Here is a 15,097-nt window from a genome sequence, read left to right on the forward strand (position 1 = left end):
ACTAGGCCTGATTAGGGAAGGTGCCTTGGTGCCAGCCAAAGACACGGCCGCCAGCTGTGCGGTCATAATTCGTTAACAAAGTCGATGTACGGAGCTCGGAGGTTTATGTATGGGGAGTACGGAGTAAATCTAAAGTGGAATTCTCAGATAACCTGCAAAGACTTATATTTTCCATTTCCCGGTAAATACCTACATTAAATCTAGCCTGACTTTCGGTTTTGGAACCTATCAATTTACTCCGATTCCGAACATCAAACGCGTGAGAAGCTAGCTACGATGCTATCTCTCCCTCTGATCGAACCTCGAGATGTGAGTGTTAGAAGATTACTTCCTTTCTCCTCTGCCAAATCCCATGCAGATATAACAGCGACTTCCTTGCAAAACCAAACTGAACCAAACTGACAAACCTCCGTCTAGTCCCACATGCTGTGGTTCACACCTCCCCATTCCCGTCGCACGAGCTACACTGCCCCCGCTGGAAACCAAACCACAAACATCCGCAGAAATGGCCAGTCTAGAGGAGCATCACATGTTCCTCCGACATCAGACTCCCTCGCTGCCCTCATGCTCGAAGAACGCGCGCTGCGAATCCGCAAGCAGAATATAGCCTCGTTTGGGTACTCATGGATTCGGCCGGCGGGGTATCCGAAGACCATGCAGGGCATTCGCGAGGAGGAGGCTGAAAGAGAGGAAGCGGCGAATGCGGCGATGGAAGGCGAGATGGAGTTTATGGGGGAGGTGGGGCTTGATGGTGGCATCGGAGGAGGTGAAGGGGATGATCTGGAGGAGATGGAGAGGGATTTGGATGATGAGATCCCGGAGGCGGATGAGGATGAGGAGGAGGATGAGTTTAGTGGTGGGTTGGTGGAGGATGGAGAGGATGGGTTGGATGAGGATGATTTGGTCGAGGGTGAGGACGAGGAGGAGGTGTTGATGGAGAGGGATTTAGATGATGATATTCCTGAAGGGTTTGGGATAGGGCATGATGACGATGACGATGACCAAGAGGATGAAGACTTCGATGAACAGCCTGATTTGGATGATGATATCCCTTCAGCCTCACCTCAGGAAGAGGATGTTAGTATGATGGAGCGCGATTTGGATGAGGATGTGCCTGAACAGGAATGGGAGCATACAGATACCGATGCCGAGGAGGACGAGGAGGACGACCAATCCGATGGCCTGCACTATTCTATGACTGATCGTTACTTCTATCAAGCCTCACATCGCCCTCGGTCGAGTATATCCACGCTTGCTGAGAATTCTCCTCCCCTCCCACCGCCTCTCGTCCGTCACCGGGAAACAGAAGCACAGCGACTATTTCTCGAACGATGGAGCGGTGGAATCGGAGACGATGTAGAGGATTCCATGGCGGCCTTCCGATCCAGCGGAATGTCTGAACGAAATCTACGTCTTCCAAGGATTCGAAATCGGAGACGACGTTCGACTTTGTCCGATGAGTCTATCAACGTTCCATGAAGTTTGCCCTGGGCACAATGGGGGGGAGGTATTGATCCTATAGCTAGACGACGACATATTCCTCCCTCCCTCCCTTCCTTTTTTGATTTTTTTTTTGCGAAGCGAAGGCGCTTGAGGCTTTTTACCCTAGAGTTGATGATGTGATAGATTTACGTCGAAACAGGGATCTTAGCCGGGACGCTTTGTCGACCGGTATGCCCACTGTAGTAGCTTTCCTGTGTCATGAAATATAATTATAGTTACAGGCATTTCGAGATTACATCATGGATTGAAATATATCTATATTGGCGCAGACATAAATCATCCTCTGATATAGGACATCCGGAGTCAAAGCCGTGCGGCCACGGGTATTAAAAAGGGCTATATAAATATACATGTGATATGCGAAATGGCAACGAAAACGCCGTCCTCCTTCGAGCTCACCAGGAGGTCTCGTGTCAGATGCTTCCTCGAAATGGACAGATACAAGAGGAGAAAAGAAAAGGTTTCCCATAACTAAAAAGAGATCGTGTGCTTGTGCAAAGTGTTATTGGTGCATTTCCCTCTGACAGCGCCGGCTAATGGTAAATGTTTTTGCCATCCTGGAGCAAACACCGGAAAATAGGTAACAAGGAGCAAGAGTCGTAAAGTCGATCGAGAGCGGACGTGCCTGAAACAGTAGGTAGGTATAATAGTGTTGCATTGTAAATGTGTAAGTAGCGATGAATTATCGATCACGGGGAATACGTAGGCCGTCATTTAGATACCGAGCAAGGTCGTCAATGCGGAATAATGGACATGTGGAACAACTCGCGAGCGCTTAAAACAGCCAGACGTATGTGAAGAGCATGAAAACGGCGACAAAGAATCCAAGCCAGACTTTCCATCCAACGCCACTACGCTCTGCCATTCGTAGCATTCGGTTCATGGTGCCGCGTAGTCGAACTCGAGTATTATCAAATGTGTCATTCATTTTATCTGCGAAGGCGGAGGATTCACGGATCTCGTCACCAATGGCTACGGTAATCTAGATTCCGCTCCAAGTTAGACAACGACGTTCATCCTAGGAACTAGGAAATCCATTCAAACGTATGTAAGATTGTCGTTAAGGAGACATACGTCTTTCAGCATCTTCACCTTGGCCGTAATACCCTCAACCTCGGCATCATTCTGAGACTCTAAGGAGGATAAGACTGCATCTGAGTACTGGCCTCTAAATTCCATAAGCAAACGTCAGCCATGTATCACTACCAGACTTGCAAAGATTCGTTCATAGACCCAGAAATTTTTAGTGTAACTCGTACTTTTTATTCGGCGTTGCGGCTCGGTATCCTGGATTTACGCTTCCGTTTGATGACCCCGCAAATCCATATCCTCCTCCTGTATACCCGGGAGATCGACTCGAGGGACGATTTCTCTCTTTGCTTCCGCTGTAGGAATCGAACAAGCTCGACGACGACCTAGGATCTCGCTGGTGGAGCGCCGAATGAGGAAATCTGAGAAGGGTTAGTCCGTCAGTCTCTGGTGCAGAAACGGCACTCTGAATCTGGAAAGCCACACCTTGACGCCATTTAGAATATCAAAGGGCAGACAGCAAGATTATCATTTTTCTGCTTTTTTTTATTTTTTATTCTTTTTTTTTTCCCCCCAACCCGTCGAAACAAACCATTATTTGGCCTTGTTCCCATTATGGGGTCTGTGCTTAGTCATTGCCACTGAGAGACACCTGTCCTGGTATGGCATGGCGTAGAACCCTCACATTAACGCTGTGGAGACAGGAAGTGGAGGCGCGGAGCGAAAAAGCCCACTCCGCTCCGCTGGGGATCAATTGCTGCGCTCTGCACGGAGCAAACGGCCGTTTAATTGATATGTATGTACAGTACATACAAGGCTTGAAGGTATCCCTTTATTTAGTTCACGCCCCCATACAACACCCCTTACTCGCATATACAATTTCGAAAACATGGCCATCCGGGTCCTCCACACTCCTTGAATACATTCCATACTGGTCGTTGTCCGGCGCCATCTGGGGTCCCCTTCTCCCTCCGGCATCCACAGCCTTGCTAACCATACTCTCCACCTCCTCCGCTGATTCTGCGGATAAGGTCAACAGCGCTTGTGTGGTGGAATGCGCATCGGCGGTCTTTCGACCCTCGAATAACCATCGCTCCCAAGTCGGATGGGCGTGGTACATAATTAAGATGTTATCTGCGTAGACGAAGACGACGGTTTGCATCTCTCCAGAGCCCTCAAACTTCTTCTTGAGGCCGAGACCGAAGGCGAAGCGTTTGGAAGCTTCAAGGTCTTTGCTAGGGAGGTTGATGAAGATCTTTTTTTGGAAGGACATTCTTTCGGCGGTAATATCGGTGGAATGGAGCAAAGTAACTATGTGTGTATCTATGGATGTAGATAGAGGATTTTTGCGTGATAGGATAGAGCCAAACTTCAGCCGGGTATATTTCCAAAGATTCTGGCAAGATGACTTGAATCAGTTCATCTGGGAGAAGCCGAGCCGGGTTCGTCCCATCATTTTATACACCACGTACAAGCTATCACGCCGGACATGCGATCTGCACCTGTCGTATCCAAGACGGCTAAATTGCGAACACTGCCCCAGACAAGAAGTCGTGCGAGGTTGCGGAACGTTAAAATGGGATGCCACTTCAGGCAGACACTTGGCAAAACATGGGAGAACAAGCTCGTCAAATAGCATCCCCACAGATGACAGCATTTGTAGATTACTGATATCTGTCCGTCTTCAAGGCCAAGAAATTGCTTCTGTTGAGTAATCAACACTCGATCGCCCTGAAAGTTATCCGGAACTTGAAACGAGGTCGCGAATACGGGCCACGGACATTTGACACCTTCAGAAGGGCCACGCGGGAGCTTAGAGGATGGCTTTTCATTGGCAACCGGCGAGCACTGCCTGGCTCCAAGATCCTGTCTCATCGCGCAAACGAATACTTTGCCTGCGCGCGAAGCCAAAGCTATCCAAAGCCGAGGCCTGCCAGCAAAAGCCATAACACTTCTTTGAAGTAAAGGGTATGAACAAGCTGCCCACGAAGTGCAAAATCTGGGCAGATGAGAAAATCAGGATATATTCAAATTCGAATTGCTTGGTATGTATCATTGATCTTCATTATTTTGTGGTACATCCATATCCATAACGTGAACAATCATGTGTGCCATTTTACAAGAGCGCCCTCTTTTTGTTTCTTTTTTACCGAACCAGCCATGGAATAACCAGAAACCAATTGACCCAATGTTTAAACCCTGGTCCAGGCCCGCACGACGCATGAACACCACACCACGCCCACAGAATAAAGGGGGCAAAAAGGGATTAAATGCCAGAAGTAAAAAGAATGAGCGTCCTCCCTGGCTGAGGACAGGGCTATCTCCCTAAGCTCTAAGGCCGCGCTTGGGTACGTAGAATTGAGAGTGGGATTTAGCCTTGCATCTCGTCGTCCTCGTCGCGTTGCTTGTATTCTTCGTCGTCATCATCGTCCATCGCATCGTCCGCTTCGACCTTTTCTGCGGCTTCGGCGAAGTTGATGACTTTACCGCGAGTGCGACGACCGCCTGGGATGATGTTTTCCTCCGAAATGCGTTCGAGGTTATCGTCTCCCGCTTCCTCTTCCTCTTCAATGTCATCTAAACCATGTGTGTGAGCAACAAATATATCAAGACTGATGCGCACAAATTTCGGTGTTACATGGCACAGAAGCAAACAAAAAGTTCCCATATCGGAGGCCACAGGCTATCTCTCACCTTCAGGAAACTAAAAAGAAAGACAAGTTAGCCATTTCATTCCCCACTAACCGCTGTACCACTAACCCGCAGACAAGGCCAACAAGCAAATCAACTTACAGTCTCATCATCTGCAGCATCACTCTCCTCTGTCTCAGAGTCCCCAGAATACTGCTCCATAGGTATATCCTCAGACCCAACAGCCTTGCCCTTGCCCTTGTCACCAGCTGGCCTAGAACCTTCGCCCTCTGTGAGGGTGATATCCTGGTTGGCGCTCATATTTGGGGGATTGAAGGAGACTGAGAAAAAAAAATGACACTAAAGAATGGTGAAAAGGTATGCGACAGCAATGGCCCAGGTGGGTAAATGCACAGAAAACAGGAGTGGTGGCTTTATGCCAAAGTGAGAGTTGGTTTTTGCACTCAGGCGTCGCGTTGCCATGAGGAACGGAAATCCGTGCTTAACTTTAGCGCGATTTTTCATCCATCACGTGAGATTCCACGGGCCGTTCAGAAACTTTCAAACTTTTTGGATGGGAGGTTGCCAGCTGGAGAAGAGTAAATTGATTAATCTAAGCTAAGGAATGGAGTGTTCCTTTTTGTCCATCACCCTGTAGATTACATCGCGTGCATGGAGTATGGGGTATGTATGATGTTGATGCACCTCACGATGCTTGTCGCGAGGCCTGTGGTGTGGGCCTAATCAAGGGGCACTCAAAATCGCAGCATTCATGAGACAAACATATTAAGGTGGGCCTTCTTGCGATCTCTTAAGGCTTTGGTGTAAGGGCTCCAGATACAGATGCGACTACAGACTACAGAGGACATTATCCATTAAAAGGGTTCCAAAGCGCGTTTTGTCAATTAACTTGGCTACAGCTTTACAGTTGAAGAAAGTTCTTTTGAAATTTGCATCAGCTCCGTTTATTATGATAAACTTTTCCTACCTACAACCCCCATAAAGATTTCTGTTTTTGTTTATTCATAAGAGGCAAAGGAAAAGGCGGAGCATAATTGGAAAGAAAAAAAATTCGAATTGGCAGACGCCCAACTCAAATCTATGCAATGTCATAAAAAAAGACCATAGGACATATCAAACCCATCGTGACCCCTCAAGACCGTAAAGAAAACAGAAGGGAACACACGTGTCATTAAAAAACCTTGCACCCTAATAAAGAAAATCGACAAGTCATGATTTTAAGCGCCAGGTATGAAAAAGTGGTCGAAAAAGAAGTGATCGAAAGCGACGAAGCGTTAAATTTAGTCGACCTCCTCAACGGTTGGGCCGTCATCACCTCCGGGACCACCAGCACCAGGGAATCCGCCAGGACCACCGGCACCGGCACCGGGGAATCCACCTGGAGCTCCACCCTCACCGGATCCGTAGAACTTCATCATGATTGGGTTGGCAACACTATTAGTTCACCAGTTAGCATATGTTTGATCATGTCTTTGAAACAAAAGGAGATACATACCCTTCAAGTTCCTTCTGCTTGTCTTCATATTCTTCCTTGGAGGCGGTCTGGTTGTCATCGAGCCAGGCAACGATTTTGTCGATCTCAGTCTTGAGCTTCTCCTTATCAGCAGCGTCGAGCTTCTCATCGACCTTGGAGTCGCTCATGGTGTTGCGGAGGGAGTAGGCATAGGATTCGAGACCGTTCTTGGCGCTGATGCGGGAGGCTTCAGCCTCGTCTTCGGCCTTGTACTTCTCGGCCTCAGCCAACATGCGTTCGATTTCCTCCTTGGAGAGACGACCCTTGTCATTGGTAATGACGATCTTGTTGGTCTTTCCAGTACCCTTCTCGAGAGCAGAAACATTCATGATACCGTTGGCATCAAGATCGAAGGTGACCTCGATCTGAGGAACACCACGTGGGGCAGGAGGAATGCCAGTAAGTTCAAATTTACCGAGCAAGTTGTTGTCTTTGGTACGAGCACGTTCACCTTCATAGACCTGGATCAGGACACCAGGCTGGTTGTCGGAGAAGGTGGAGAAGGTCTCGGACTTCTTGGTTGGGATGGTAGTGTTGCGCTTGATGAGAGGAGTCATGACACCACCAGCGGTTTCGATACCCAAGGAAAGAGGAGCAACGTCGAGAAGGAGAATTTCGTTGGTAGACTTGGAAGAGGTATCGCCAGAGAGGATAGCAGCTTGAACAGCGGCACCATAGGCGACAGCCTCGTCAGGGTTGATGGACTTGTTGGGCTCCTTTCCATTGAAGAAGTCGGAAACCATCTTCTGGATCTTGGGAATACGGGTAGAGCCACCGACCAAGACAATTTCGTGGACAGAGGATTTGTCGATCTTAGCGTCACGGAGGACACGCTCGACGGGCTCCATGGTGGAGCGGAAGAGGTCCTGGCAGAGTTCTTCGAAACGAGCACGGGTAATAGAGGTGTAGAAGTCGATACCCTCGAAGAGAGAGTCAATTTCGATGGAAGTCTGAGCGGCAGAAGAAAGAGTGCGCTTGGCACGCTCGCAAGCAGTGCGGAGACGACGGAGAGCACGAGCATTGACGGAAAGATCCTTCTTGTGCTTGCGCTTGAACTCGTTGACGAAGTGGTTGACGAGACGGTTATCAAAGTCCTCACCACCCAAGTGGGTGTCACCGGCAGTAGACTTAACTTCGAAGATACCCTCCTCAATGGTCAAGAGGGAAACATCGAAAGTACCACCACCCAAATCGAAGATCAGAACATTACGCTCGCCATCGACCTTCTTGTCAAGGCCGTAAGCAATAGCGGCGGCAGTGGGCTCGTTGATGATACGGAGAACGTTGAGACCAGCAATCAGACCGGCATCCTTAGTAGCCTGGCGCTGGGAGTCGTTGAAGTAAGCTGGCACGGTTACGACAGCATTGTTAACTGTGCCGCCAAGATAAGACTCGGCCGTCTCCCTCATTTTCGTCAAGACCATGGAGGAGATTTCCTCCGGTGTGAACTGTTTGGTCTCGCCTTTAAATTCAACTTGGATGATGGGCTTGCCGCCCTTATCGACGATCTTGAAGGGGAAGTGCTTCATGTCGGCTTGGACCTCAGCATCGTTGAATTTACGACCGATGAGACGCTTGGCATCGAAGACTGTGTTTACGGGGTTCATGGCGACTTGGTTCTTTGCAGCGTCACCAATCAAGCGCTCGGTGTCTGTGAAGGCAACGAATGATGGGGTGGTGCGATTTCCCTGGTCGTTTGCAATGATTTCAATGCGATCATCTCTGAAGATACCCACGCAGGAGTAGGTGGTACCCAAATCAATACCTATTTGCGAGTCAGCAAAGCTTGCTCACTGTCTTTTCAGAGTGGGGGTTGAGCTCCGAGGGGAAGAATGAGGCAGGACATACCAATTGCGGGAGCCATTATGAAAGGTCGTCAGTACAATCGTTAAAGCAGACTATGGTACAAAGGGGATATTAGAAAAAGCAGGTTTATCTGCGAAAAGAAATGTAAGAGTTCACAGAAGAGAGGTGGAGAGAGGTGTGAGGAGGGATTGTGAAAGGTGAAAAAGTTTGTGGGTTGAAAGAGCGAGGAAGAAGCAAAGAAGAGATGTTTATATGTGGGCGGTCAAATTTTTGGCGCCAGAAGCTTCTAGCAACTCTCCAGGTTCGACCGCAATCCACAACATTCCACACACACCAGGTAATCTCAAGAACTTTCTTTCCAAAACTCCAACCTTCCAGCTCAATCGGGGTCTTTCTACAGGCCGAATTACAACCTTTGGCAACCTTCCAGCAAACTTTTCCGCGTAAAATTCGCCTTTCTCTGGCTCTTATCCTAGTGCTTGCGGCGGTCGGTGGAAGCTCTCCGATCGCTCTCATTTTTCCAGGTATGACGTAATCAAGGTGGGATGTTCCAACAATTTTTGTGCGCCAGAAAAGCTGCGCTGCCTGGACGGGCCGCCCTGACAACGCATGCGCTGTGCTTGAGCTGCTCCGAACTTGGTGGTGGGATCTAGCTACCAATTCACGACCTACAACTCTCTTCCTCGCCTACCCCGTCCCCCAGAGCCCTTCTTTCTTCGCTGGCCTCAAAACACAGCATGTAAGGCCTGTTGGTGGGGTGGTTGGTTGGCCGCAGTCTCCCATGGCAACGATGATTTGGTACCTTACCTAAGCCGGTCTGAACCGGAGAAATATTTCATCCGCCCACCGTTGGAACGGCGCCGCCGGCTTCCAAGGCGTGGTTTTATCGTACACCAATTCGGCGGTTGGAAGCACTCTTGTGCTCTCCAAGGTGTACTTTACTCTGTAATCTATGGAATAACCTATTCCCTGCAGATGAGCGCCTATGGCGTTTCAGATAGCGCTGTCGAATTCTCCCAACTCCGTTCATTTCAATTTGCCCGTGGCAAGGGTTGCCCGTCAACGAGCCAAGGGACAGCTTTAACCAACTGCGGAGTACACACCAGAGAACTAACCCTTCTCAAAGTGTAGTCAACTGAAACCTGTTTCGAAGAAACGGCTTTCTCCCGCGGTCGAAAAGACTGAGAGACACAAGGAACTCGAGAGGATCCTCAGAGTGCTTGAAAAATGAAGAAAACTGCAAAATCTTGTCATGCTGATTGACCTCAATGTTATGACTGGCAGACGGCTTCACTGATCAACTCGTTCCTAAGTTTATATTCGAAAACGATAAATATATCCGCATTGTCTAAAGATAGCCTATGAACAGCTCCATTCTTACATACAACTCTGATCCATTAATGATTAATTATACGTGAATGAACGACAAGAATGAACAAGTTGTTGTCGCCAAGATGATTCCTCCAGGTTATCCGATGATAGGCCTCCCGATTTACATCAGGGCCACAACAACGCCGACAACACCGAGACCAAGGGCCATAGCAGCACCCTTGATCTGGGCCGCAGCGTTCACTGTCTGCTGGGGTGGAGATGGGCTAGTGAAGGTGGCATTGTTGCCAGGGTAGCCAGGGTTTCCAGTGCCAGTTGGAATGATGGTTGGGGTCGTTGGTTCCTCAGTCGGAGTGGGTTCGACCTCGGTCTCGGTGGGCTCAGGCTCCTCGGTTTCAGTCTCAGTGGGAGCAGGCTCGGTTTCAGATGGCTCGTCGGTGGGAGATGGGGCTTCAGTGCTGGGCTGTGTGTCTGGTGGTGGAATGACACTGATGGTACGGGTAGCGCCGCATTCCTCAAGGCTCAAGCCATCGAGACAGCAGCCTCTATCTGTGCAGTATGTGCCCTTCCTGCAGTACTCTATGTGTTTCGCAAAATTAGGATGTGAATTCTAAAGCGTTTGGAGCAAAGCACTACTTACTTCCGTTGGCGCAGCAGGAGTCTCCCCTGCCAGGGTTGTAACACATGGATGGGTACACACACTGGACAAATCCGGGACCGCAAGAACGTTCGCAAGTAAACGGCGCAGGAACAGGCTTGCAGATGACGGTCTGGCGCTTCAGTACAGACAGGACCTCATTTGACTCGTAGGAGCCACGGATGGGCTCGACTGCCTGGGAGGCAGCGACGAGAGTGCCAAAAAGAGCGAGGGAAGTTGTGAAATGCATGTTTGCAAAAGAAACCTTTCGGTATTGTTAAGTGTAGCGAGCGAATTTAAATACACCAGAACAGCAACGAAGACCCAAGGAATTTCGACAAGCAGTTTTGAAGAACGAGAGACTGGCGAGAATTTTCCAAAAGAAAGGGGAATAAAGGAAAAGGCTTTCCTCTTCAGGCGGCAGGCCGCGAGGCCAAGGACTGATGCCGCATCCCGGTGGCTTGTCCCAGGTACGCTCGCTCAGGAAGAGCTGACGAAGAGTAAGCTGCCGAGCAAATTTGGAGCTTGCAATTCGAGAATAGCCAGTCCGGAATGATATCTCGGGCCTTGGGCACTTTGGCTTCGTAACTAGAATTAGGCCAACCATGCGACGCCATCCAGTCACATTGGATATCGCCGTATGACTGACGAGATTGACAGAACCCGCCTCGTATTTAAAAAGGCTTGGGTGTTCTGATTCATTTGAAAGCCGAGACAAAAAGGGACGTTATTTTCCGAGAGCCTTGTTCATGAATTCTAACCAGGCTTTTTTTTGTGAAACGCACCTCATGATTCTCATGGCTAACGGCCACAACCTTGTTCTCGAGTACACAGTTTCAGGATTTGTAAAACCCCATTAGCCCCAATCTGATTGGCAATGAGACATTGCAAAAAGAGCGCGAGCTTGACATGTTGTGTGTCCATTAGAGGCTCTCTCGAGTCGAGCCGAAATTACAGGGGTGCCACGGCTGGAAGTCGAGGATGAAAGCCCAAGTGGGCTTTGCGCCCCGGGAAACGTGGGTGTTTGGGGTTGTGAAAGCGGGTCCCTTGGGACTTGGACCACTTGACTAACTAGCGCAAGCCGATCGCGTTTCGCACCTCTTGGAGACCCAGAAGGTGATTTGGGCGTGTGGTGCCTTGACGCCTGAACGAATGACGACCGTTTAGGGTTGCTGTCTACGGAGTAAAGACATCCGTTTTTCTTCTTTTGACGACGCCAATTAAGTGCAAGTTGCAATGGTTGATTGCATTGGCTTGTGCAGAGTGCATGGTAGCTCGAATGTCTGCCAGCGTTGTCGCCACAAGATGGACATCTTTGTGGCCTCGCACTCTCGTATCAGTGATCGTCGAAAATGATCCCCACAGGAGCGGCGAGATCTCTTTTGCGATCTGATCACTCTACTCCGTAAATTCTCGAACAATTTGTCAGACTAATATTCCAAACCTACCATTGTACGGATGAGACGGAATGTAGAGAGCGACTTTCTCGACTTCTCTCTGTTAGGGCGAGATAAAACAGGATGTCTTATCTCCAGACAGCAGAGATTTATTGCTCTGCACCTTTCCACAATTGCTCATTGGAGCCGATTTTGCCAAGGTGCACCACCTGTCTCTGTTAACATCAACAAAGCTGAATGGCAGCGGGTGGATGGCCTTCGAAACACCCTTTACCCGCATCCTGAAAGTTTCTTTTTGTGCTCTTCTTCTACGAAACAACCAGTCTATTAAATCACTAAAGGCAGATCTATTATTAGGGAGAAACAGTGCTAAAACTAGAACTTGTTTTTCCAATATCAAAAAAGGCGCCAGTCTGGCAGGGAGTGAAGTAGCCAACTATCGGTGCCCTTTTTTTATTTTCAATTCTCGTCGTATCTCTCCGTGTTGGGCCAATGTCCAAAACCAGCCAGAGCGATCAGACCAAGTGTCAGTTAGGATTGAAGGCACCCGAGATCCCTCTCCGGGTGTTTAGGAGTACTCCGTACACACGTACATACAGTAGGGCCCTTTCTAGCAAACGCTATCTGCTCATGCTACCGGGGGCCTAGTTGAAGGGCTTTAGGTATATGTTGTGGCTTCCTACCCAAGAACCAACATTTTTCTGACAACCTTCAGTCTCGCTCTCAGTTCGAGGGTATGGGCTTAATTCTGGTTCCCTATACTCTCTATGTTTTGTATATTTTAATTCTCCTCCTGCCTCATTTATCCTTTGCGATCAAACAAGGCTGCGTATCTCTAGATCCTTGTTGTTTGCATTGAGGGTCCTGTCAGATTAAAATGATGTCCCTCTGTCCCCAGCAGAGTATATTTACAGCCATTAGAAGTCTTGCATTTTCAGCAATGCTTTGCGGTATCTGACTGGTAACGATATGTTATGCCTGTTCTCGAAACATCTGTCAAACTTGGTCCTTGACATAGCTTGTGTGTCGGCAAACTAGAAGTGAGAAAAAGAGAAATGGCATCTAGACAGGAATTCCACGTAGTGGAAAACAGGTGATTGAAGTGAGAGCCATATCGGACCTTTTTCCATTTATAACTGGACATTACAATGTGATATTTTGCGCATCTTCTTATAAATCGAGCCCTTCTTCCATCTCTGGGAAGATAAGATCTTTTCTTTCCTGTTACATTATGAAGGCTTTGAAGCTTTCTTAAGTTCTAGCTCCCACTTTACAAATATTTCTTGTTGAATCCGCATTGCCAAAACTGGCTGTCATCAGAGAGTTCGATCATTGTGGTTCTGCGGTTGCAGAGTGATTCACAATCGTTAATTCTATAGACGACCCGCGGGAAGTGTTGCGTAAATGCCGGGTTCGTGAAGATATTGAATTATATAAATTCAAAACTCATCAGTCCGCAATTCTAATGTAAGTGAACAGAGCCAATTACTTTACTCAACTGACTTATTGTAGTTCTGTACTGCTGGTATTCCAGACAGCTGGCAGTTATTAGCAGGGCAAGCACTGACATTTCTTAGGTATAATTAATAGGCACCTCTGTGAAGAGAGTTAAGCTCACAAAAAATGATTAAATATGCTATAAGTCTGTTGACGCTCAGCAATCTGATATGATAATCCATGTATCAACTCCTCTAAGGGAAACACAGTGTAATAACCAGCGAAATTTTCTCTCCCCTAACACCAAATTAATATATGCTTCAAATTCCACGCAGTTTCAAAGATATCAAAGGTCCCCCGGGAACAGCTATACTCTCTTTGGTGGTACACTTCCCATACTCATTCCAACTTCAACATCTACCATGATCTGACGCCTACTCATGGTAGCAAGGTCATCATCAAATTCTATCCTTCCTTTCTCGAATGCCACGATGATACTGGATCCGCCAAATTGGAAGAGACCGACTTCTTCTCCTTTTCTCACCAGATGACCGGGTTCTTGCATTTCAGGTCGAATCCTATGTCGCCGAGGTAAGCTTTCCCTTCACAGCTACGCTATTCGCGAGTTTGGGACACATACTCTACGTCGCCAACGTCGGTGGCCCCAATTGCAACGAACAGTACTTGACCAAATTCCTTGCTATCGATGCATACGCAACATCGTGCATTTCGCGTGAGGATATCCACTCCACTCTGCAAGCAGACGGGATCCACTTGGTAAAAATCTCCAGGAATCCTCTTGTACCACTTGACTGTCCCTGTGACAGGCGAATGATATCGATGATAATCTTGCGGGCTTAGTCGAAAGCTCGCAACAGCGCCGTCGATCCACGGTTCCGCAGCTTTTTCGTTATCGATCAGGTTCCCGATGGTGAAGTGCTTTCCCTTGATCCATTGCGTCCGCGTCGCGGTCATTGTTGGATACACAACGACTCGGGAGTCAGCGACAACACACGCTTTTGACGGATTCGATGCCTCGTGGATCGGCCGAGCGCCGGCTTTGTGCTTCCGAACAAAAAATTGTTCGAATGTCTGGTATTTGGATATATCGGATGGTTCAAAGTCATCCATGTTTATATGGAAAAAGTCGACAAAGGATTTGATCTGGGAACGAGATGCCAATGTTCCTTCTTTCTTGCCTAGTAACGTCCCAATAACTGATTAGAAGGAAAGCAACAAAAACCGGAATGCTCCATTTTCATTCGCTTCAGGACCTACCAGCATTTATAGTTTTCTCGTGCATCCACAACCGCATTATCGATGTGCTGTCAATCCAATCCATAAGTGGATTGAACAGTATGATCAGTTTGAATTTCTTCCATAGAGGCTGCTGCTCTCGCTTGTACCGCCCTGAGCGCCGGTCGAGCGTCTGCCAACCAACTTCACGGTTCTGGCAGAGCTTGCAGAACCCGAGAACCCAGTCTGCGAAACTATGTAGGAGGGCCCAGACGGAAAACATCGCGATTCTTTTTCAAGAGCGCGAATCTTCTTAGGCTGGAATTGCACATATGCATTCAAGACCTTGATCACTTCGGGTTCAGCTCACGCGCCACTAGCTTTATCTACTTCCCCTCAACGATATTACGTATGGGGGCGATTTACTGCCATGGAAATGTGGGATTGTTCTGATACTTTGCCTGGCATCAACATACCGGACATAGAGAGCCATGACGTCATACTAAATCCCGCGGGGTTTTGCTGCTCGTGACAGCTGAAACTGGCTTCGAGAAAAAA

At 48.3% G+C, this 15,097-nt stretch overlaps 7 protein-coding genes across 7 annotated transcripts; 1 reads left to right on the top strand and 6 right to left on the bottom strand.

Annotated features, from left to right (window-relative positions):
* The first annotated feature begins 134 nt into the window (after positions 1 to 134).
* Positions 135 to 1,604, top strand: CIMG_02498 (uncharacterized protein). Its single transcript, XM_001248726.2, has 2 exons — positions 135 to 309; positions 418 to 1,604. The coding sequence occupies exons 1-2, from the start codon at positions 277 to 279 to the stop codon at positions 1,477 to 1,479; spliced, it is 1,095 nt and encodes a 364-aa protein (XP_001248727.1). The 5' UTR covers positions 135 to 276; the 3' UTR covers positions 1,480 to 1,604.
* A 295-nt stretch (positions 1,605 to 1,899) lies between these two features.
* Positions 1,900 to 3,122, bottom strand: CIMG_02497 (V-SNARE). The gene is made up of 4 exons (XM_001248725.2): positions 3,019 to 3,122; positions 2,763 to 2,954; positions 2,578 to 2,671; positions 1,900 to 2,485 (listed from the first exon to the last, which is right to left on the bottom strand). Exons 1-4 carry the CDS (start codon positions 3,027 to 3,029, stop codon positions 2,279 to 2,281), a joined length of 504 nt encoding a protein of 167 aa, XP_001248726.2. The 5' UTR covers positions 3,030 to 3,122; the 3' UTR covers positions 1,900 to 2,278.
* Positions 3,123 to 3,303: 181 nt separating this feature from the next.
* On the bottom strand, positions 3,304 to 4,407 carry CIMG_02496 (uncharacterized protein; the record flags this gene model as incomplete). The annotated part of the gene is made up of 2 exons (XM_001248724.2): positions 3,304 to 3,855; positions 4,005 to 4,407. The coding sequence occupies 2 exons, from the start codon at positions 4,405 to 4,407 to the stop codon at positions 3,374 to 3,376; spliced, it is 885 nt and encodes a 294-aa protein (XP_001248725.1). The 3' UTR covers positions 3,304 to 3,373.
* Positions 4,408 to 4,548: 141 nt separating this feature from the next.
* Positions 4,549 to 5,612, bottom strand: CIMG_02495 (uncharacterized protein). The gene is made up of 3 exons (XM_001248723.2): positions 5,326 to 5,612; positions 5,227 to 5,236; positions 4,549 to 5,109 (listed from the first exon to the last, which is right to left on the bottom strand). Exons 1-3 carry the CDS (start codon positions 5,482 to 5,484, stop codon positions 4,904 to 4,906), a joined length of 375 nt encoding a protein of 124 aa, XP_001248724.2. The 5' UTR covers positions 5,485 to 5,612; the 3' UTR covers positions 4,549 to 4,903.
* A 505-nt stretch (positions 5,613 to 6,117) lies between these two features.
* On the bottom strand, positions 6,118 to 8,702 carry CIMG_02494 (hsp70-like protein). Its single transcript, XM_001248722.2, has 3 exons — positions 8,546 to 8,702; positions 6,680 to 8,462; positions 6,118 to 6,618 (listed from the first exon to the last, which is right to left on the bottom strand). Exons 1-3 carry the CDS (start codon positions 8,559 to 8,561, stop codon positions 6,465 to 6,467), a joined length of 1,953 nt encoding a protein of 650 aa, XP_001248723.1. The 5' UTR covers positions 8,562 to 8,702; the 3' UTR covers positions 6,118 to 6,464.
* A 751-nt stretch (positions 8,703 to 9,453) lies between these two features.
* On the bottom strand, positions 9,454 to 10,826 carry CIMG_02492 (proline-rich antigen 3). Its single transcript, XM_001248720.2, has 2 exons — positions 10,473 to 10,826; positions 9,454 to 10,411 (listed from the first exon to the last, which is right to left on the bottom strand). The coding sequence occupies exons 1-2, from the start codon at positions 10,717 to 10,719 to the stop codon at positions 9,996 to 9,998; spliced, it is 663 nt and encodes a 220-aa protein (XP_001248721.1). The 5' UTR covers positions 10,720 to 10,826; the 3' UTR covers positions 9,454 to 9,995.
* A 2,764-nt stretch (positions 10,827 to 13,590) lies between these two features.
* Positions 13,591 to 14,952, bottom strand: CIMG_02491 (phosphatidylserine decarboxylase). The gene is made up of 3 exons (XM_001248719.2): positions 14,582 to 14,952; positions 13,944 to 14,502; positions 13,591 to 13,881 (listed from the first exon to the last, which is right to left on the bottom strand). The coding sequence occupies exons 1-3, from the start codon at positions 14,820 to 14,822 to the stop codon at positions 13,671 to 13,673; spliced, it is 1,011 nt and encodes a 336-aa protein (XP_001248720.1). The 5' UTR covers positions 14,823 to 14,952; the 3' UTR covers positions 13,591 to 13,670.
* Positions 14,953 to 15,097: the final 145 nt, after the last annotated feature.

The sequence above is a fragment of the Coccidioides immitis genome (assembly GCF_000149335.2).
Source record: "Coccidioides immitis RS genomic scaffold supercont3.1, whole genome shotgun sequence".
In the NCBI taxonomy this organism is placed as follows: domain Eukaryota; kingdom Fungi; phylum Ascomycota; class Eurotiomycetes; order Onygenales; family Onygenaceae; genus Coccidioides; species Coccidioides immitis.